This window comes from Malus sylvestris, chromosome 8, assembly GCF_916048215.2.
Source record: "Malus sylvestris chromosome 8, drMalSylv7.2, whole genome shotgun sequence".
NCBI classification, from domain to species: domain Eukaryota; kingdom Viridiplantae; phylum Streptophyta; class Magnoliopsida; order Rosales; family Rosaceae; genus Malus; species Malus sylvestris.
In genome coordinates this window covers 9,005,788-9,029,454 of record NC_062267.1, presented here as the reverse complement: position 1 = coordinate 9,029,454, position 23,667 = coordinate 9,005,788, and the positions used below count along the sequence as shown (strand labels likewise).

Below are 23,667 nucleotides of genomic sequence, written 5' to 3'. Positions count from 1 at the left end.
GAAAACCTGGCAAGGGATTCAGTGTGGTTCTTCTCTCTCATTTCCCCTCCTTTCCTGCTCTCCCCATTGGTCACCCCTCATTTCCCTCCTTTCTCTGATTGGCCTCCTCCTCTTTTTTCTTCCTTCCTTCCTTTTTCCTGTGGCCTATTTCCACCAAAACAGAATCTGGAGCCTTCCAGATTCATGGCAAAATGACTAGTTTGCCCCTACCTTCGTTCGTTTTTATTTCATTCGTTATAACTTTGTTTCACGAACTGTTTTCACCTACGCACTCGGAGGGTCGTCCTCTATCCAAATATGTCAAAAAAATCCGATAAAGTATATGAGTATAAAATACGTCCTAGTATAATTACGTTAAACCAAATAGGGCATTTTCGTCTTTTTAACTTAACGATAAATTTTTCAACATAATTTATAATAACTTCCGGAATAAAACTATAAAAGTTTTCAATTCATTTTTACATACCCATAAATCGATTTATTTTCGATTTTTCTCCACATATTCATATATTAAATTTTCAAGGTATTACACGGCCCAAATCTGTTGTACCTACCACAGACCGTCCCATTTCTTTTAAACCCCGGTCCGGTCCGACCCATTTCTTTTAAACCCTGATCTGGTCCGGTCCGATTCCTTCAAAATTTGGCCCGGCCCGGCCCGTGCCCAACCCTACCTTGGTCACAAACATTAGGTTTCATTTGACACATTGTATAAGATCATTATAGAGCATTAATAAAACGGAACAGGTGTTTGGTAAGTTTTGTATTACATAAGCACCAACTTATTTAATCTGTCCCCACCTATTTTTTAGTGTTTGTATATCGAGTCACCGTCTATCTAAAATAAAAGGTACTTCAATTAAGGTACTTAATTTACAACTAATTATATTTGTGAAAGATAATTAAAAGAAAAAACAAGAAGATATATATATAGGGTTAATCTCAGTTTACTACCCTAAAATTTCTTGGTTTTCAACATTTAGTATATCATGTTTTTTTTGTCCCAGAATGGTACCTAAAGTCATAATTCTAGGGTAGTAAACCAAGAAATTTTAGGGTAGTAAACTGAGATTCTCGGAAAGATCCGATCGGAAACTGCCCCTTGGATGATTCCAAGTGCCTTTGCATCTTTGATTATGTTCTCCCTCACCAGCTTGCTCTCAGCTTCAGTGAGTTCTTCATCCTTCTTCGCCGGAGTAGCGAAACCCTTCTCGACAACATCCCAGAGTTCATGAGATTGGAATATGGTCTTCATCCGAATCTGCCAAAAATCGAAGTTGTCTCCATTGAATACCGGTGCTTGAAGATCAGCACCACTTGACCCAGCCATATGAGACTCGATTCAAGATCACTGAGATTTCTTCTCTGAATTTTCCTTCAGCAACAAAGCTCGACAATCAGTTCGAGTTCTTTGATGCGCTCTTCACAGATTCACGCCTAGTTGCAGATGGTGCAATCTGGCTCTAAGGCCATGTTAGATTGTGTGATTTAGTGTACTGTGATTCAATGGATATAAGAAGGAATTTTTGGAAGACGAATTGAATAATTTCAGAGAGTTTCACAGTGATGGACGCCTCACTTATTTCATTGAATTGCTCACTCTCTCTCATACAAATCAATCCAATATTACCGTTTCAACTAGAAGGAATATTACCCTTCTCTCTCTTCTAAGAGAATGAAACAATCCTAGCCCTTCATGACATCTATCCTATGAGATAGTTACAAGTGTCACAAAATATCACTAACTCTAATTAATCTAGAGCATTCATTTGGAATAAGATCCAAGGGCTCTGATTAAAACAAATAAAACATAAACTTATTTAAGCTAAAATCACTTAAATACCAACACGTCGTACAAATACGGGCACAAAACGAATGCACGGTACTTATTTTGAAGATACACTTCATCCTTGGCCAAAGAAAAGAAACGGGGCAGGCAGAAAACAGTACATAATAACGAAAACAAAAACTCATCTACTAAGAAGCCAAGCTACACAATCATGTGCCGTAATAAAAACAAATTATTGCGAATTGACGAGATTCGTTGCAGCTCTCGATAACTAATGAAATGATAAGCCCATGAGGGGTTTATTGCGGGAGGGTTCAGTTCACTATCCCCAACAAGTATTCACCTATCAAATGTTAATTTCGGGCGCAATAATGGTCAGGTGAATTAGGTTGAAATACCATTTCTTTCTCTTCTCCAAAACGGTGTTTTAAGCATTGGATTGATCAAGTAAAACAAGGCTCTCTACAAAAGAATTCATGTGTACTGAATGAACAGCGCTCTCATGTAAGAAAACGCTACGTGTGTTTCTCAAAGGTTCGGTAGCTCAACCTCACCAAACGATTCAGTGGCCATATCAAACGGCACTATGGCCTCTTCGCCAGAGCTTTTATCGCGGGGCAGAAGCCAGTGCACGGAACCATTGACAAAAACCTTCCTAGGACGTGGGTTGCTCTTACCGAGAACCCGACAACCAGGAATAGAAACAGCAGGAGGAGCTGGAGGAGCTGGAGGAGCTGGAGGAGGAGGACTCCAGGAGCCCCTGGCTAAGGAGTAAACCTCAATGCCATACGAGGTGTTTCCCGGCAGGACCACAAGAAAACCCGTCACTGAAAATCCTCAAAACTTTAGTTATTGAATCACCGTCTGTCCAGAAGAAAAAGTACATTAATTAGTGCACTTCATTTGCAACTATTTATCATACTGAAAAGCCCTTCAAACATCAATCTATAGAAAAATCCATCACCTATCAACTGATCGCATGGCTACGATGGCGTGACCGTTGGCTAACAGTCACATTTCAAATTCTTTTTTTTTTTTTTTAAACTTTTTTACACTTAATATGATTGGGATCAAATAAGACCAGATCCAACGATAAAAATTAAAAGCATTCAACAGCTCAAATTTAATGGTTACAATTTTTTAAGAAATAATTAGGTCTAAATCCTAATATTCTAAGCCCCGTGCATTTGGAGATGGTCTCATTGTCAAGTGCATTGACAATTGGGCTAAAAGCCTTTTTTTCTTCTTTTATTTATTTATTTATTTTTTTTTTGAAGACTTGTATATATACATATATTCGTAAAGCGTATTGTTAGGGAGACTAAATTTGTAGACAAAATTTTGAAAATTAAAGGACATGAAAGTTGATGATTGGTTTATTACTTAAGCATTGATAAAAATGCTCATTCCTATTGATGACACATCACTTAGTTTGTCTCTCTAGCATTACCCATTTGTAAAAGATAATTAAAACAAAAAAAATAATATATTTATCATCAATACTTTTATAATTCCAAATCCATACATTTGAAGGAATGTAACACAATAATTTGAAGAAGGAATGTTAATTTACAAGTGAAAAGAAAGTGCTAACTAATTAAATCCAGAAAATTACTTGTTGCTTGCTCGCTGCTGCTTCTGCTTAGTAAGAATAAGCATCAGATTGGTCAAGTAAAATAAGGCTCTCTGCAAAAGAATGGAATAGGATTCTCTCCCCTCCTATTACTATCCTTTTCTTTCCCCTCCTCTCACACTCTTCTTTTTGTCTTATTCTCTATATAAAAATTTCACAAGATGTAGACGTAGCGTAATCGCAACCATTTAAATAGGAGGGAATGGAATGGGAGAGAGATTAGGAGATGAGAGAATCCTACTTCCAAAAGAATTCATGGACTCGTATTGGTACGATCGATCAGCCCTAGAACATTTTACTTGTTTAGTCTTAAAATCCACTGTCTGCATCCATTCAGATCGACCATCCTCAGTAGGCACTTTAAACACTTGTTCGCCATTGCTTTTAAAAGCGAAGTGTTCGGGAGGAGAGTACACCAACTTGTTCAAGGTTACGTTGTATAAATTAGTCCACGATTCCACCGTACCATACTGTTGCATGACCCATAACTTGTCATCACAAACGTTAGCTCTTTCCCATTGCATCTTAACTAAGGCAAGGGAATCCTCATATACTGAAACAACAAGGTCGTCATAAGGTAAACCGGCACCTGGTGTTTTTATCAAACGTTTCGGTATCTTAATTAATCTCGCCAAATGATTCAGTTGCCATATCAAACGACACTACAACATCTTCACTAGAGCTTTGATCACGGGTGCACAGCACCATTGACGAAAACACTCCTAAGACATGGGTGGTTGTTATAACAGAAAGCATGTCAACCAGGAAAAGAAACAGCAGGTGGAGCTAGAGGAGGAGGACTAAGAATCTTCCAGGAGCCTCTGGCTAAGGAGTAAACCTCAATGCCGTACGGGGTTCCCGGCAGGATCAAAAGAATGTTCATTACTAAAAATGATTCTCAAAACTTTGTAGTCGTTGGTGCGCAAATCGTAGCCAAACGAAGTGGAAATATAATAGGGCAAGTTAATAACGTTTTCTTCTTCTTCTTCGTTGGTCCAAGGGATGGTAATGGTAGAAGGGGGGGAAATTATTGCGGGGACTTCGGGGGTGAAGTCCTCATCATTAGCAAGGCATATGAGGCTGTTGCAAGTCCCGGCCAGATCATAATCGGAAGAAGTAAGTTCGCCGTGAGTCGAACGGTAAGTGAAATTAGTTATAGCCTTGCTGTTGGTACTATCAAATCTAAGGAAAGATGCAGAAACAGAAGCAGGCTTATCCCAATACAGCAAGTATCCCTTAAAATGGAAGGGTCCTTATAGTAGATGGAGACTACCGACATCACCATCATCATTATCAGCAAGTTGGTCATCATCATTATCAGCAACATGGTTTTGGTTGAGGAGGAGGCGGCGTCGGAGGTGGGCGTCAATGATGGACGGGCTTTGGATCAGATATTTCCAAGACTTGCACACGGCGGTGCACTTGATCACAGATTTTACCGACGGCAACCTCGCCAGGATTTCCCTATGATTTCTTCGAGGAGTAATTCCCCATCAATTTTGAAGCAGTCGGTGGTTTTTACGTCTGGTAGATACTGAAAGGCGGTGTCGGTGTTGGCATTCCGGTGGTTCTCCTCTACCGACGAAGACCACAACTTCCTCTTCTTCAGGCGAGGAGGAGTTGGTGGTGAGTTGTGTGGTGGCCATGTTGTTTGTTGTTTTTGATCAAAAACTCTGCTGCGCTTTTTTCACTACAAATTTAGGCGCTTATTTAAGCTAAAGCATAAATAAAAGATAACCCAATTCAAGTCAACCAAGAGATGAACATGTTTTCAGCAATAAATGGCAGAAGTTTGTTTTCAATAAAATGAACAAAACACAGATCAGATAGCCAAACTGAGAGCCTTGTCATACATCGTCATACAAATATGCCACAATACGAATCCACGGTACTTATTTTGAAGATATTCTTCCTTGGCCAAAGAAAAGAAACGGGGAAGGCGGAAAACAGTACAGAATAACGAAACAAAAACTCATCTACCAGGCAGCCAAGCTACGACAGTCATGTGCCGTAACAAAAACAAATTATTGTGAATTGACGAGATTCATTGTAGCTCACGATCACCATAACGAATGATATGATGAGCCATGAGGGGTTTATTGCCGGAGTGTTCACTATACCCATCAAATGCACAATTTTTTCAACGACGAGGGCACCTTCATATCGTTTTGAGCTACAATTGCATTATATTACTGCTCGCGCTGGCGTCTCAAGCTGTCTTGCAACAGGGCATTTTTTCTCGCACATGCCAAGATGGTTTTATCAACGGTGATGAAGTATGTAGAAATTGTTGCTGTTCATCAAATAAATTAAAATGTCAATTTTTTCATGGTCCAGACAATTAAAGCTCTATGAGGAAGAATTAATACTTAAAAGCTCTATCTGGTAAGTAAATTGCCACAAAGCTAGAATCTCTGTAAGCCATGCAAAAAAAAATTAAATAATTAAGTCATACCAGCACTGATGATGAGTGCTTGAGCGGTGTAGTTGAGGTTATACTTTGCCCAAGGTACCGTACGAACAGCACCCAACTGGGAATATGAAGAACAAGTAAATAGTAGTCATTAAAAAATATACCAAGATAGCAAGATCTCCCTCGAACTCAGGGTAAAAAACAGACTAGTAAAAGATATCCTAGACTCCTAGTGTAAGAGGCTCTCAATGCAAAATGGGCCAATCTGGAAAGGACACAGCATACACAGCCATACCCATTATTCTCAGAGAGGGCTATTTCTATGACTCGAGACGACGACCACCCAAGTTTGGAGCAAGTCCACCAAGACACAGCCTCCAAACATATACAATCTGTGTGAACTATACTACAGAGTTACTACTGACCTAAATTTTTTAAAGGAAAACTAATGAAAAGGGCTTGAAAACTTTGAGTTTTAATGATAAGGACAAAATAAAGGGTAAAGTGAATAGTACCATGATTGACTTTTTAGTGTAAAAATGTGGTTTTTCGTTAAAGTGAACAGTACCAGGTGCTTTTCGTTAAAGTTCCCATTTTTTAAAGACAAAAGCTGCAAGACCATTTCCTTTTTCCCACAGACAACCATACAATTTTGTTAGCACTCCATTTTCAAGTTCACATGGAAACCCACGGACATTCAAAATTCATAGATGTTTGGTGAATTTTACACTCAACTACGAAGGCAATACCAACAAGTTTAAGAGCATAACCCAAGAGGAATGAAGAATAAAAACAAGCAGTAGCAGAGACTAAGAAACGAAGAATAGGATTCAGTTTTGTTGTTCAAAGGCAGTGGTTATACAGCCTACCAATTTCTAACAAACAAATAAAATTATGGAAAGCTGGGGAACGCTACACATACCGTAGCCACACTTGAGATAACAGCCGCAACAGCACCGTACTTGAATCCCTCCTGAACACCCTCTGCAGATAATGAAAATGTTAAGTGATATCGGACATTGTCCAAATGTCACATGTATTACCTATTATCACGTCGTAATCAATTAGCCATAAGTCTCTCTCTACAAATACGTTGCTGATGAATCGATCTATCGCACATACACTCTACTCAACTAGAGATGAACTTAAAACCAATGGCAATGGGTAGCAATGCCCAAGATCAGTTAAAATATGAAGCAAGGCTTTAACTATCCCATGTGGGATTCCCACTCTCAACACGCCCTCTCACACGTGGGGTCACTCAAACCAAACACACGAGCAACCCATGTCGAGTGATCGAACATGCATTCTACTCAATAGACATGAACCTAAAGGCTATAACCAATTGGCAATGGTGGGGATGCCCAAGATTAGTTAAACTATTAAGCACGGACCTAATAAACCGCTGTGGAATCTCACTCTCAACACGCTTCCTTACATGCTATCGCGTACGGCGGTTGGGCCTTACACGCAAATACACTACATCATTTACTACAGATAATGTAAGCATCCAACCTAACATCAGCGAGCAGTGGACCCAAAGGTTTCCAACTAATTACGCAATAATTTACTTCCCCAATGTTAAATTCACACTCCCAATTCCCCAAACACAACATAGCTAGATTAAATTCACCTCAACTTAAACAAAAAGTTCCCAACTTTTACAAAACAACAGATCAAATTCTTGATTAACTTCAAATAATCAAAACATTACAGATTAAAAAACCAATCAATAAGTAACCTAGAACAATTTAAACAACCAGATGCTCCTGCTAATTGTAATTAATGGAAAGGATTAAGTAAGAAACGCAAACCGTCGATGCACTTCTTGGATCTCAGCAGCTTCGCCTCTTCAGCTGGCGAAGGAATCACCAGAGCATCCTTGCGGTTCACCCACATGTCCCTCAGTTCCGATGGAATCCCCATTTCTTCTCTTCTTCTGCAACTTCTTTTTTTTTTTTTTTGGTCAATCTTCTGCAACTTCAATTACTCCAGATTTAGAGAGAGAGATAGAGAGAGGAGAGAGAAAGGATGTAGCGGTGTGAGTAGAGTGAGGATCCTCAAATGACGAGGCGAGAGCGCCTGAGATTCTGCCACGTTTTTTTCGTTTAATCTATGGGCTGCTTTACTTTCTTGTCTCTGTCTCCCTCCCCACGCATGTGATTGTTGCTTTTACCCAATAAATATATAAATTCTAGATTTGGATATGTATGTTGGATTCGATGCCTTTTTTTGGATATGTATGTTATTCTTTTAATTTTCTAATGCACATTTAGTCGTTAAATTTAGTAAAATATTGTATTTGTTTGATGTATTTTCTATTTTGAAAAGCTAATAGTTTAACTTTTTAATTAACCATTATAAATATATACCCTACGACTCTTTATTGGAGGATTACGATATTAGACATAAATATTTACGCTCGGACTCCTTATTAGAGAGTCCTTGCAGACTTACTTTAGGCGAGTCTGTTTAGCCTTTCTTTAAATATATATGTTTTGACTATTATCTCACAAAAATATTAGTGAGAGAAAAGTTATAAAACTAAAATTCTACTAGAGACTGATTCCTCCTATGTGGATTAGAAAATTGTACACCGAGTCCGAGAATTGCACAAATTATGGGGTGGTGCCGAAATCCAAACCTGAGTTGCAATAGATGGCAATCGCTGACACTGCCGTCCACCTGCATGGCAATAGAAACAACAATAACTACCTATTCAGAGACAAAAAGGAAGACTGCCATCGAAAAATGTTCGTTGAAGATCTTACGCTCACCTGCGCGTTCTCTATAAGAGGATCTTCTAGGACGGATTCTAACAGCTCAGCGGCCTTTCTGTATTCTTTGACTTGCAACTTGTGATTGTGAAGCCCTTCATGATATGTTTGTGAAAGACGGAATTCCTACCAAGACCAAACTAAACAGTATGAACTCTATCTAATTACTGATCGGAAAAGGAAACATCTTCGGCTGAGAAAATCCAAACGCTTCTGAATCGGGCTACCATACAAAAAACCCGCATTCAATTCACATTTTCCGGCTCACTCATTTGTTGAAACAATGATAAGAAGTACAATAAGCTTCCCAAATATATAATGATACACAGAAGTCAAATTTCTCTCCTCTGTTCTCATCAAGTTGACTTCTGCTAACAATGCTCGAAATTTACCCACAATAATACAATCCCATAAAATCCCAACTCATTGACCTAATCCAACAAAAAAATAGCTGAACTGTGAAAGAAAACGTAGAGAGAGAGAGAAGGAGGCATGCCTGAGCTTCTTTCGTGGGAGGCTCCCAATTGCCTTTGGACTCCGTATGATTGATAGCTGCAATCGAGAACTGAAAAAGCATAGAAATTCAGAACACAAACACCGAAACAGAATCGAAAAAAAACTAAATTAAATTAAATAAGCTCGATCGAACGAAAGAGGCGTTCGAATTACTCATCAATTCGAATGCAGTTATTAAGATAAACTTTAATTGAAAAAACAAATGTCGATGCATTAAGATAAACTTTGATTGAAAAGCCAAATGTGGGGTGCGTGAGTTGTATTCAACAATACGTGGGCTGCTAACAAGCCTTATTTAATAATCACAATTAGGCTTAAATGTTAAAATGGTCCATATGTTTTAGTCATTGAGTCAATTTAGTCACTGTGTTTTCAATTTAACCAATTTGATCATTGTGTTTATCTCCGTTAGCCAATTAAGAATATTTCCATCTAATTTCTGTAAAAAAAATTATAAATTATTATAAACTTATTTATTAAATTATTTATTCAATTTAAAATATTTAAAAATTAAATTATATTAAAAGGAAAAGAAAAAATTTTCTCCTCCCAACTCCCCAACCTCCTCCCTAACACTACCCCCTCTTTTTTCTATGTCACAACCTTAATCATTTTTCAGATTGGAAGTTTTATCTCTTATATGTGTTATTTCTTATTGATTTTTATTTTTTGTTAAAGAGAAAACGTAATTATATTTAGTATAATTTTTCTTATAAAAATTTTAAAAGAGATTGAATGAAATGTTCTTAATTAGCTAACATAGACAAATACAAGAATTAAATTAGCCAATTCAAAAATACGAGAACTAAGTTGGTCATATGACTATAACACCGAGATCATTTTAATATTTAAGCCTCACAATTCAGAATCACAGGTTAAAAAAATAAAAAATTGAGAATCACATGTCATAATAATTTCTCCACCCTGAGGAGACTGAAAGTGAAATAAGATATGAAAAGCTAAAACCCTAGAGCCGGCAAAGGCCCTCCGACGGTTGGGTTGTGTCCTCGTCAGTGAGCAAAAAATGGCTCGTGGCAGCGGCGGCCGTTCTGGTTCCCGCTCCGGAGGTGAGAAAACACAGAATTCGATCTGTTTATGTTTATGTTGTTGATCCCAGCTTATTTCTCCATCTTATCTGTGGCTCGCAAGGTTTTGGTCGATCTTCCTTTAATAGCCACGTTGGTTTTCCCTTCTTTTTTGGGATCCGTATATAAAACTATGGTCTGGTTTGGCTTGGTAGTTAATTATTCATTTGCATAATTTTGGGGGTTTTCCCAAAACCCTAACCTAACCTGATAAAATAATTTCATGTTTAATCTGCAGGATTCAGATCCTCCCGCTTCCGTTCCCGTTCCTGTTCCTCTGGCACAAGTTTAAAGAGTACGTACGAATTTAGTTGTTTTCAATTCCGTTGCATGCTGGTGGGTGGGTGGGGCTTCAACACTTTGATAGTATTAATCTTCATGATCCGCACTTCCCCGTCACGTTAATTAGGTTTATCTCGTAATTAATTGCCGGTATCATTTCATTTCGTGGTCTATCATCAGTTCTCTCTGTATAATTACAAAACTATTATGTAATGATAATATCTAAATTAATTCTGTTAGGTCCTAGTGCCCCTGATGAGGTGGTGGTGAGATATTCGAACGGCGGCCCTGTTAGGGTTGTTCGTCCTTCAGAAGTTGAAGGAGCTGCGTTTCAGAGTAATTTATATTCCGAGTATGATAAATACGGGACTCCTTCCGGATCCTTGCCTTGTGAGGGATTTGAGTTTTGTAGCTGCAAAAAATTGCTTATGTCTGCGATTGAGGTATTTATACTTCTCTCAGTCTTCTTCTTCTTCTAGTACCATATACAAGTTTCGTCTTGCACGTAGCTTATAGCTTTTACATGATCTCCATCAGTTTTCTGGAATCGGAAACCGAATGATATAACTAGAGCACTTGTTACGTCAGTTCCTATGAATAAAATCAACTTCTGCGTGATTGGCTAGCCCTGTATTGCGATTAAATAGAGAAATCAAGCCAATATTTTGAATGAAAACCTCTTCATGTTTATTTATTTTTATTGTTTTTATGCTAGACAACCCTATTTGATGGGTGTAACGGTCCCATCGGTTTGTCTTGCCGCCTTCTCTTGGAACTTTATTGTGGTGTTGAGGTGGACATTGGTGCGTTAAAGAAAGGCTCGACTTGCAGTGGTCCGGTTCAAAAATGAACATGCTCAACAATTGCTTGCTCAAAGCTCTGGATATTGTGAAACCCTTTCTTATGTCTTATTTGTTGTTTTCATTGCTTTTTCATACATGGTTTGTAATCTCTTCATAATTCCAACGTGACATGCAATGCACTCCTAATTCCATATGCTTTTGTCGATGCAACGGAGTGGCTTAATTACTTTGTGGTATCGAATTGGAGGTAGTCATGGATGTGGTATGCTTCTTGCGGGAAGATCGATGTAAACATTTATTTGTCGTCAAATTTAATCTCTGCTTACCGAACCGAGTCTGGGGGCAAAAATTGGGGCAGTTCTTGAAGTTGAAGATCCAGCAGAGGTTGGATTTCGAGGTTTCCTGAGATTAAGGGTGGATTTTGACGCATTACGGCCCTTAATTACATGTCGTTCAGTACCATGCCCAGCTAGGGGTTCCTATGTGATTCGATTCAAGTATGAAGGATTGAGAATTTTCTGCTACCGTTGTGGGAGGTTAGGCCACTCGAGTGCGTGTCCTCATCCAGCGCCACCGCTACCATCTGGCGAAACCCGGAAATTGCATTGACAACACTCGAAAAATTATCTCGATATCAAACGACGTAGTACTAGACTGCCTACGTATCCTTGATGAAATCAAAAGACCTAGTTCGTTAATGTTTTGAATTTTTGGGGCTTCTAGCAAGTGAATGACCTCACTAAAATTTGGTACTTTTGGATTTGTGGGGTTGCGTCTAGATTGAATTTCTAGATTACTTATGTATCTTTGACGGAATCAAACCGGCGTAGTTCTAGCGTGATTTGATTTTGATGGGTTTTGTACCATTTGGATTTCGGATTGGCTTTTTGCCATTTTAGAATGATTTTGTGTTACTTGAGAAATGTGGGACAACTCTATGCCGTTTGAGACTTAACACGGTTTCGTGCCGATTGAGACTTGACGCGACTTCGTGCCATATGAGACTTGATGCGGCTTGTGTCATTTTTGGCTTAATATGTGAATGACGGATTAATTTGAAAGGATTTGGGCCCTTTGTACGATTTCGAATTCAAGAACTTGATCGAGTGGGTGATTGACGCATTGAAGAACCCTCACGGCTTTCGTACCATTAGAAAATTTGGAATTTGGAGTTGGGAGTTGTAGGCTTGATACCATTTGGGTTTGGATAATTAATAGGTCAAAAGACCCATTAACTTGGAATTTGTGTGTGATGATTTGAAAGGAAAAGTTCGGCTAAGCCGCACAAAATGGGTAACCTAATTTAGTACCGAATTCGCCATCCACGAGATTTGAACCCAATACCTCTCACTCCCAAGCGAAGAGGAATACCATCAGACCGTAATACTGAATGGCAAAATATCAAAGTTAGACAACTTCAAAAGTAGTGAATAAGGCATCTGGGAATTTTAAACGTTGAAGTGTTTCCCTTGTAACAATGATAAAATTCAAAGTGAATTTGACAAATGGCTCGGTTAATTCCGGACAAGCTCGCCCAAATTTTGTCTATAATTTAGTGTCCCTAGCATTACTCATGATAAAATTCACCACTCAAAACTCGAAAGTGGTGAATATCTTTAGACAAGCTCGCCCAACTCATGGTCTGGTAAACCAAACTACATAGTACAAACACCCGTTTCACGTAGGCATTCCGTAAAGGAGAAATAATCACACATAAGATTATAAAGGCTTAAACAGTTGTTGATGCTCAACTCAGTTAAAATCTGAGAGAGGTTGTGTGTTTGTATTTATAGGAATGAATTACATCAAAGAGTTACAAGTCAAACTGATTACAACTAACTAGTCTATATCAATCCCGAAATATAAGAGATAATACAAGAGTATATCTCCAACTCTTATCAGCAGCATCTGTAGTGGAAGAGTCACAGCAAACAACTAAGTTATGGTTTATCACGCCCCCGCAAGCTAAGCGGTCGACCAAGAACGGGAAGCTTGGAAATTAGAAATTGAAACCGAGTGGAAGACAAGCCTTTGGTCAGAAAATCTGCTACCTGATCCGGAGATGCAACATATCCCACAATAATTTCCTTCCGAGTAACCTTCTCACAAACATAATGGTAATCAACTTCAACATGACGCATGCGTGCTTGATATACAGGGTTCGAAGCAACGGCAAGAGCAATTATATTATCACACCATAACTGAGGGGGTGTAAGATAAAGATGAAGATCATGAAATAAATTGCGAAACCAAGACAAAGTAGCGGCAGTATAAGCGAGTTGACAATACTCAGCTTCAGTGCTTGAGCGAGAAACACCACGTTGTTTCTTGGAGCTCCAAGAAATTAAATTAGATCCAAGAAAAATACAATAACCGCCTGTGGAACGACGATCATTAGGATCACCGGCATAGTCCGCATCCGCATAAGCTGTGATGGATAGGGAACTTGGACGATAGAGCAAGCCATGATCATGAGTGCCCTTAAGATAACGCAAAATGCGTTTGACAGCAGCCCAGTGTACCGTTGTGGGAGAGTGCATGAACTGACATACCTGATTGACAGAGAAGGCAATGTCGGGACGAGTAAAGAGCAAATACTGAAGGGCACCCACGACACTACAGTATTCAGTAGCATCAGAAAGAGGATCTCCTTCGTGAAGAAGCAAACGACGACCAGGAGATGATGGCGTTTGGATGGGCTTGCAATCGGCCATGTGTGTTCGTTGAAGAAGGTCCCTGATATATTTAGCCTGGGACAAATGAAATCCAGATGTGGTACGAGTAACCTCCATTCCTAGAAAATAATGTAGGGGCCCAAGATCTTTCATAGAGAAAAGGGAGCCGAGCTGAGCAATGAGTTGGGCAATCTGCGAACTACTATTTCCAGTGACCAAAATGTCATCAACGTAAATCAAGAGATAAATAATGGTGGTGCCATCAAAGTAAGTAAATAAGGATGAGTCAGCTTGGGAAGCAACGAACCCGAGTGCCTCTAGATGATTGGAGAAGCACTGAAACCACGCCCTGGGGGCTTGTTTGAGTCCGTAAAGCGAACGTTGCAATTTGCAGACATGAGTGGGAAACTGAGGATCAACAAAGCCCTGGGGTTGTCGCATATAAACATCTTCAGAGAGGGAACCATGTAAGAAGGCGTTCTGAACGTCCAACTGTCGGATAGACCAATTGTAGTGCAGTGCAACAGAAAGAATTAAGCGGATGGTGGCGTGAGTAACCACAGGACTAAACGTTTCGGCGTAGTCAAGGCCTTCCTGCTGATGAAAGCCATTAGCAACAAGGCGGGCTTTAAAGCGTTCGATGGAGCCATCGGATTTGCGTTTGATTCTGTAAACCCATTTATTTGGAAGAACATTAAGATGTGGTTGAAGCGGCACAAGAGTCCAAGTGTCAGTGCATTGGAGAACGGTGAACTCCTCAGCCGTGGCCTGACGCCACCGAGGACATTTGTTAGCCTGTGTAAAACTAGAAGGTTCAACCAAAGTATTAGTGACAGCAAGTAAAGCATAGCGGGGATTAGGTTTACGAATGCCATCTTTGGCTCGGGTAAGCATGGAGTGAGAAGGTAGAGGAGGTGTCAGTGGCACAGTGCTCGTGGTCCCAATATTCGCAGGGGAAGGTAAGGATGGGGAAGGGTTAGAGGTATGGGAAATAGTGGAGTCTGAATGAATAGTGGATGATATGATAGGGATAGTAGGGTTGGCAAGCGGTGGAGTAGGAGTAGATAAAGGTAGAGGTGGGGTAGGATTAGGTGGCAAGGGTATAGGGTGGACACGGTGGGTAATGTGGGCGAGTGGGTTTGTAGGTGGCAGGAGAGAAGGAGTTGGCAAGGGAATAGGATTGAGATGGTGAGAGGTGGTGGGATTTGAGACTGTAGGTGGCAGGATGTGGTCAATGTTGATCATGTCAGGGGATGGAGCATGCAGAACCGGAGGAACGACCATATCCTTATAGGGAAAGCATTTTTCATCAAAAATAACGTGGCGAGACATAAAAATTTTGCCTGTGGATGGATCAAAACAACGATAGCCCAGCTGATTTAAAGAATATCCAAGAAAAATACACTTTTTAGACCGAAATTGAAGTTTGGTGAGTATATGGGCGAAGATATGGGAAGCATGCACAACCAAAAACCTTTAAGAATTCATAGTTAGGAGGAGTGGAGAATAATTTTTGAAAGGGAGATGCATTATGTAAAACTTTGGTGGGCAAGCGATTAATCAAATAATTGGCAGTGTGAAAGGCTTCTACCCAAAATGTGACAGGGATGGATGCATGAGCAAGAAGAGTAAGGCCAGTTTCAACCATATGTCGATGTTTACGTTCGGCAAGGCCATTTTGTTCAGGGTGACGAGGACATGTAAAACGATGATGAATGCCATGAGAGGATAAATAGGTTTTAAAGACATGATTCATATATTCACCACCACCATCCGTTTGCAAAGATTTGATTTGTCTACTAAACATATTTTCAACGAGTTTCTTAAAAGTGACAAAAGTATTAAACACGTCGGATTTTAGTTTTAAAGGATATATCCAAGAGTAGCGCGAATAATATTTAAATCCATCAATCGAGTAAGACGGGGAAGTCCATACATCCGAATGAATTAAATCTAAAGGAAATTGGGAATTTGAACTGGAAAGCGGGAAGGGAAGCTTGTGACTTTTGCCTAGAGGACAAGAATGACATAGAGCAGAAGTCACATGGCCATGAATTGGCAATTTATTTCTAGCAACTAAAAACTTTAAAATAGAAGAAGAATGATGCCCTAATCTAGAGTGCCACACTGCATCAGAGACGCGACCACCATAAAATGCAAAAACGCCATGTTTATTGTTTGATGAAAGACTGGAAAAATGATAGAAGCCGTTCTTACTCCGGCCTTGCAAAAGGATCCTCCCTGTCTGAACACGATAAGAATGGGGATATAAGGTTAGGGAGCAGTGGTTATCCATAGTAAAACGATTGATAGAAATAATATTGGTAGAAGCATTGGGACAATATAAGGTGTTGGAAAGATTAAAGGTATGGGAGGGAGTGCGAATATGTGAGTGACCAACTTTAGAGATATGCAAACCTGTGCCTCCAACTACACCATTCACATGGTGATTTCCATTGTACTCTCGGGGATCAGCCACTTGTGTGAGATCATTCGTAATATGAGCATTAGCTCCAGAATCAAAAAGCCAATTTTGAACTTGAGGGGGAGCCACGGGGAGATGGTCAGGAGCATGAGCAGCGGTAGAAAAGGCTTGAAGCTTGGGCGCAGGAACGCGACCTTCGTATGCCATGTTCATACGATTATAGCAATTGATAGCAGAGTGACCAGGTTTGTGGCAGATTTGACACTGAACACGACCATTGGGATTAAAGCCATGACCTTGTTGAGGGCCAACACCAAGAACACCATCATGAGGAGCACGAGCTCCTGGTTGTCGAATCACGCCATGACCACCTTGAACAGGACCACGGCCGCCACGACCCGCAGCAGCATGAAAACCACGACCACGACCGACCTGAAAACCGCGCCCTCCACGGCCAACAACGAGAGCAGTAGGGGCAGCATCAAGGTGGACCACCTGACTCATCTTTTGACGACGTTCGGCACCGAGAAGCAAGGCCTCCAAAGCACCATAGGAGATGGCATCCTCTCGAGCTTGAGCAGACGAGACGGTGCTTTCAAACGCAGGACCAACGTTGTTGAGAACAATGGCTACCAAGTCCGAGTCGGAAACAGGAGACCCTGAGAGAGATAGAGTGTCAGCAAGAGAGTTCACACGATCCAAAAAATCAGCAATAGATGAATCACCACGATGTGTGTTCATCAGATCACTCCGGAGTTGCAAAAGACGACCAGTTGATGTGGAAGCATAACGCTCACGGAGAGAAGTCCAAGCGGAGTGAGAACTAGTTTTGCCAATAAGAGTGGCCAAAACAGTGGGGTGAACGGAATTGTTGATCCATGATATAACCATGGCATCCTGCTGCATCCAGAGTTCGAAAGCGGGGTTGACAATATTGGTGAGATTGCCGTCAGTATCTTTGAGAAAAGCCGAAGGGCACTGACTAGTGCCATCAACGAAGGAGACGAGGTTCCTGCTACGAAGCAGGGGTAGCATTTGCGCATGCCAAAGAGGATAGTTGGTACGATCAAGCTTGATCGTAAAAAAATTGGAGACATTAGGGATAGCGGAAGGGGTTAGGGCAGAAGAGGAGTCAGAGGGGGAAGACGCAGAAGAGGCCATGGCGAAGAAGGAAAAAAATTCTAGGGTTGTCGTGAGACTTTCTTAGCTCTGTGATACCATAAAGGAGAAATAATCACACATACGATTATAAAGGCTTAAACAGTTGTTGATGCTCAACTCAGTTAAAATCTGAGAGAGGTTGTGTGTTTGTATTTATAGGAATGAATTACATCAAAGAGTTACAAGTCAAACTGATTACAACTAACTAGTCTATATCAATCCTGAAATATAAGAGATAATACAAGAGTATATCTCCAACTCTTATCAGCAGCATCTGTAGTGGAAGAGTCACAGCAAACAACTAAGTTATGGTTTATCATTCCGGAGATAACGACACCAATTACATATGTTTTCAAGTATAAGAAGGAAGAAAATAAACTTTGGGGATAATGATTGTAAAATTAAAAGACTATCATTCACAACGACAATCCATATCCAGAGCATGAGTCGAAATTAAATTGTAACGGTCAAACAAAAGAAGGAATTCAACGTGAATTCCGGCTGATGCAAGCCAAGTCTCCAAAAACAGCAAATCACAGGAGGGGAATGGGGAGATAATCAACTCTCACCGAAGCAATTAGAGACCCTGCTCGATAAGGTAATCGCCCAGCCTCTCAACGACTATGTTGCACTGCCCAGGAGTCACAGGCTCATCATACACACCGATTAACAGGGCCTGGCTGGTCTTCTTGATAGTAATTCCACCCGAACCCTGACATAGTAGACCCATCACGTCAATAGAAATATCACAGAGTTAAACAAAATCAAACATCTGCACCTATAAAGTAGCAGTACGTGGTTTCAAAATCTAAACAATATGCGTTCTGAGGGTTTAGATTTACACTCTAATCTAAACAGTAATACAGTAAAAGTAAATCAAGCATCTGATTCAAATCAAGAACAATTACTCCGAGTTAATCAGATAAAAAACCACATAAACACTTTAGTTAAGTTCATCATTTCTCTATCAAGTTCAAATCCTATGCATGTCATCGATCGGATTAGAAAAAGTTAAAGAGAACGTAACAAAGGAGAATATTCCTGAGAGAGTTCGTTGTATGACCAACTTCAGTTTGACAAGACTCACTTGAGTTTTAACATTTATCACGGCGTTGAGGTGCTGAATCTTGCCGAATGCGATGGAAGCTTCAATGAACCAACTTCTTCCAATTTGATCCGTATTTACCAGACCAGAGAACTTCTTAGACAGGAATATGCTTGCAGTGTTGTACATTACTGACAAGATAGCATTGCATATCACCTGTGCTGCTCATCCGAATAGTGTCCTGCAAGCATATGATATAATTACATACTGCACAAAACATGAAATTACAAAATCTCTAGACTGATCCATAAAGTTATTGACTTGTGAAAACCTAATTCTTTGTTTGATTGGAAAAAATGTACCGAGCTTTACAGTTTGGGGTAAGCATGATCGAGCATCAAAGCTATTTATACATGAATACCGATTGACTTACAGAATCCCCAGATTGATCAATCCAGTTCTTCCCTTGGGAAATACACTGAGAAATAGCCTTCACTCCCTCGGCAACCAATAAATTCCAGCACTGCTTGCTTGAACTTTCTTGTGTGTCTATGTCAGAAGCATAGCGAGTAAGGATTTACAGGAATCAAGGCATTCACCAATCCCTGGAGCTGCCATAAGGATTTGCAATTTCCGCTGATGGCAATTCAAATAAACATCAACATCCATAGGTCTCTGATGCAAGAGACCTCTATTAGCAGCCTCCTCTAAAAGCAAATGAGCCACAGGGAAAGCACCATAGTTATTTGTTGTTGTTTTTTACTAAATCTGGACATATCACCATATTCGGTATCCCATGGATTGGCTTGATCAGGACATGAAACAGAAGTATCAGTAGAATCTTTGCTTCCCGATCTACCAGCAACAATAGCTTTGTAATAATATGACCGATGTCTCATAAGTGAAGAACTTGAGCTTTTCACAGAGCTTTCCGATATAGTAAGCATTTGACCAATCTTGCCTGATACAGAAGAAAGCAGAGACAGATTACCATTTGATGATGGCACATGAGGTGGCTGGTTTTTGTCTGGAAAAATGAAACTAGGTAGAAAAGAGGGCATACTTGTGAGCAAAAGCTCTTTTTAAAGTGTCTCGTTGATTTCCCACAAAACATCGTCCATGCTGCATCCTTCACAGATACAACAGTTCGCTGATCATAAAATGGCACCACTCTGATGGATATCATGGTACACCAATGCCAATAACTCGTGTATCTCAAGACTGAGCCACAAAATGAGAAAAAAACATCACATTGATCAATCACATCCCGAGGGTATTCTAATATCCAAAATCAAAGCGAAAAAACAACTAGCTTTTTTTCTTGTTTGCCATTATGGCATGCTAATGGAAAAGAAAAAATTTGGAAAATCCCAACATGAGCAGAAAGAGAAAAGACAACACCCCACTCCCCACCAATACAATAATATATAGGAAAGAAAGAGGTCTAACCTGCTGAACTGATGTCTTTGCCAGAGCCAAACTCATTAATAGACACCGTCTACTCCTCCTTCGACTTGTCTCAACTCTTTGAGGTAAAGTAGCGTTCTTTCTCCATCCTGCCATCATTTAGCAACAAGTCTACTTCCTGTAAACAGGATCATTACAAATGGAAACTTTTCGACACAAAAATCTTTTGGTTCCTATAGAATTCACAAATCAGAATGATAGACAACAAGCATCCATTTGAGGTATATGCATCCATATAATGTTCAGTTTCTTTTGGCAATTCGATACACTTCCTTCGTCCCATGTTCAATGGGATTGATCACTTCTATCCCTTAACTGCACAAAATTTCAAATTGTGGGTATATAACTATGTATGAATAGGCAAAGCTCCATAGCAAATATAGGAGGCTTATGAATTGGTCCAATGGCATAAAGGAAAACAAAAGGTGAGGAGAATAGGCAGATGCAAAAGATGATGAGCATAGGCTGATACATTTTTACTACACGAATCATACACATAGTCTAAGCATTCGAAAATACTAGCGATAAAGTCTTATCTTTCATTAGTCAATCAATCAAGTAAAGAAAGAAAGCTACAACGCCTTGTCATTAGAACCCTTGTGATAATTTGTAATGGTGAGCATAGGCACATGCAATGTATGCAAACACATGGAATTTAAATAAAAAGGGAGAGAGGGGAGGAGCTCACAGAAGAAGCCTTTGCATAAGGTAGTATGTAGTGAAAAACATCAGCACAATGTTCCTTTGTCTGGCTGTCACCGGGGCTAGTATTTTTGTGCCTACAGTACTCATCTTCATAGGATGAATCACATCAAATATTTGGACCATATTTAACCCAATCATTGTGCAAAATTTGGACAATTAATTAAATAGCAAGGCAACAAAATATAATAAAAATATATATGAAAAATGGAATTTTAACGAAAAACTTCGGTACTGTTCACTTTACCCTTTATTTTGTCCTTATCGTGAAAACTAAAAATTTTTAAGTCTTTTTCATTTGTTTTCTTTATAAAAAAATTCAACATCAAAGGCAAAGCCAGCATTCCCTTAATTAATAAAAATATTCAACTGTCCCATCAAGTCTCAAATAAACAAACTTCAAATAGGAGAAGTCCAAAAAGTCCGAACAAAATTTTAAACAAAGTCCTTCTGAAAATAGTATTTTTCCGGGGCTCGCCTTGATCATCCGTATTCATGCAAATTTCAAAAAAAAAAAAAAACTCTCCAAGATAGATCCTTTGGAGAAACCAAGATGTGCATTTTCGACACCGTCTGCAATTGCGGAGCTCTCCCACATCCTTCTGGCTCTTCCTGCTCTGAGAGAAGTGCTCAAGACGTTGACTCTGTATGAGGCCCTGGATTGCATGTTGAAGAAAGAGGGAGAGAAGTGGGACCCGAGCAGGGGCTACAAACAACAGGACCGCTCTAGGTATGAGATGACAAATGGCTAGTGCAAGGAGATAAGGACCAGAGTGTGTGGAGAGGCAAAGAGATAGAAACCAGAGGAATCGGTCAGAGAAAGCAAATCCAAATAAGAAAAGGAATCGGCGGGGGAGAGCAAATCCAACAAGGAAGAGGAATCAGCGGGAGAGAGTGAGGTACCTTCGGGCGAAGACGATTGAGCGGGTAATACTAATTTAATTAACAAGAAAATTAGTATTACCCGCTCAGTCGTCTCCGGCCGAAGATACCTTGCTCTCTCCCGCTGATTCCTCTTCCTTATTGGATTCGCTCTCTCCCTCCGATTCCTTTTCCTTCTTGGATTTGCTTTCTCCGACCGATTCCTCTAGTTTTTGTCCCTTTGCCTCTCCACGCACTATGGTCCTTATCTCCCTGCACCAATTATTTGTCATCTCATCCTTGGAGTAGTCCTGCTATGTGTAGCCCATGCTCGGGTCCCACTTCTCTCCCTCTTTCTTCAACATGTAATCCAAGGCCTCATACGGAGTCAACGTCTTGAGTGTCTCCCTCATAGCAGGAAGAGCCTGAAGGATGTGGGAAAGCTTCGCAAACATGGTGAGCTTGCATTGCAAATGCGCATCTTGGTTTCTCCAAAGGATCTATCTTGGAAAATTCAGAGGCATTATCCGGATGCATGCGAAGTTTGACAACCCCGTGGCCATCTTGACATCCTCCGTCAAAATCACTCGAAAAACCTTGGCATTGTATTTCCTATGTCTGGAGCACATCTTGGACAACCTCCACGCAGACACCGTGTCGTTCAGATGAACCATGTTGATTTTGTTTGGATTTTTTCTTTCAGGAGCAAAAATGGATATCACATCTTTTATAGTGTACACCTAGGGTTGTAGGGAGGGGTTCATGCCAACAGCCAGAATATGCTCACATCTATCGGCCAGATGGCTTGCTCAAAGCTCTGGATATTGTGAAACCCTTTCTTATGTCTTATTTGTTGTTTTCATTGCTTTTTCATACATGGTTTGTAATCTCTTCATAATTCCAACGTGACATGCAATGCACTCCTAATTCCATATGCTTTTGTCGATGCAACGGAGTGGCTTAATTACTTTGTGGTATCGAATTGGAGGTAGTCATAGATGTGGTATGCTTTTCCACGAGTGTTTGTTCAATCTTCTTGCGGAAGATCCATGTAAACATTTATTTGTCGTTAAATTTAGTTTGCAAATTTAGTTTACCTAACATTACTCGTGATAAAAATCACCACTCAAAACTCGAAAGTGGTGAATATCTTTAGACAAGCTCGCCCAACTCATGGTCTGGTACACCAAACTACATAGTATAAACACCCGTTTCACGCAGGCATTCGGGAGATAACGACACCAATTACATATGTTTTCAAGTGAGGAAGAAAATAAACTTTGGGGATAATAATTGTAAAACTAAAAGACTATCATTCACAACGACAATCCATATCCAGAGCATGAGTTGAAATTAAATAGTAGGAATTCAACGTGAATTCCAGTTGATGCAAGCTAAGTCTCCAAAAACAGCAAATCACAGGAGCCAATTGGGGAGATGATCAACTCACCGAAGCAATTAGAGACCCTGCTCGATAAGGTAATCGCCCAGCCTCTCAACGACTATGTTGCACTGCCCAGGAGTCACAGGCTCATCATATATACCGATTAACAGGGCCTGGCTGGTCTTCTTGATAGTAATTCCACCGGAACCCTGATATAGTAGACCCATCACGTCAATAGAAATATCACAGAGTTAAACAAAATTAAACATCTGCACCTATAAAGTAGCAGTATGTGGTTTCCAAATCTCCCCATCTTCGACGCAAAATTCTATATTAGTACCAAAACTTTAACCACAATCAATCAAAACGACATTCATGTGACAAAGAAGTTCTGTATTCCACCATCTCTGAATTTAAGCTAATAGCAATGGCATCTGGTAAGAGGGCATACTTGTGAGCAAAAGCTCTTTTTAAAGTGTCTCGTTGTTTTCCCACAAAACATCGTCCATGCTGCATCCTTCACAGATACAACAGTTCGATGATCATAAAATGGCACCACTCTGATGGATATCATGGTACACCAATGCCAATAACTCGTGTATCTCAAGACTGAGCCACAAAATGAGAAAAAATCATCACATTGATCAAT

General features: G+C 40.0%; 3 protein-coding genes across 4 annotated transcripts; 1 reads left to right on the top strand and 2 right to left on the bottom strand.

Moving 5' to 3' along the window:
- Positions 1-5,190: 5,190 nt before the first annotated feature.
- On the bottom strand, positions 5,191-7,924 carry LOC126632593 (early nodulin-93-like). Its single transcript, XM_050303024.1, has 4 exons — positions 7,650-7,924; positions 6,758-6,819; positions 5,878-5,953; positions 5,191-5,715 (listed from the first exon to the last, which is right to left on the bottom strand). Exons 1-4 carry the CDS (start codon positions 7,759-7,761, stop codon positions 5,612-5,614), a joined length of 354 nt encoding a protein of 117 aa, XP_050158981.1. The 5' UTR covers positions 7,762-7,924; the 3' UTR covers positions 5,191-5,611.
- Positions 7,925-10,008: 2,084 nt separating this feature from the next.
- Positions 10,009-11,503, top strand: LOC126632589 (uncharacterized). The gene is made up of 4 exons (XM_050303020.1): positions 10,009-10,195; positions 10,452-10,508; positions 10,736-10,938; positions 11,211-11,503. The coding sequence occupies exons 1-4, from the start codon at positions 10,153-10,155 to the stop codon at positions 11,343-11,345; spliced, it is 438 nt and encodes a 145-aa protein (XP_050158977.1). The 5' UTR covers positions 10,009-10,152; the 3' UTR covers positions 11,346-11,503.
- A 6,379-nt stretch (positions 11,504-17,882) lies between these two features.
- LOC126632594 (profilin-3-like) lies at positions 17,883-23,487 on the bottom strand. 2 transcript variants are annotated; one of them, XM_050303027.1, is made up of 4 exons: positions 23,470-23,487; positions 19,038-19,565; positions 18,647-18,845; positions 17,883-18,271 (listed from the first exon to the last, which is right to left on the bottom strand). In XM_050303027.1, the coding sequence occupies exons 3-4, from the start codon at positions 18,791-18,793 to the stop codon at positions 18,137-18,139; spliced, it is 282 nt and encodes a 93-aa protein (XP_050158984.1). In that variant the 5' UTR covers positions 18,794-18,845; positions 19,038-19,565; positions 23,470-23,487; the 3' UTR covers positions 17,883-18,136. The 2 variants fall into 2 exon arrangements, 1 of the variants encoding a protein (XP_050158984.1); XR_007626770.1 differs by lacking the exons at positions 18,647-18,845; positions 23,470-23,487 and adding an exon at positions 20,054-20,140 and having other exon boundaries at positions 18,194-18,271; positions 19,038-19,776.
- Positions 23,488-23,667: the final 180 nt, after the last annotated feature.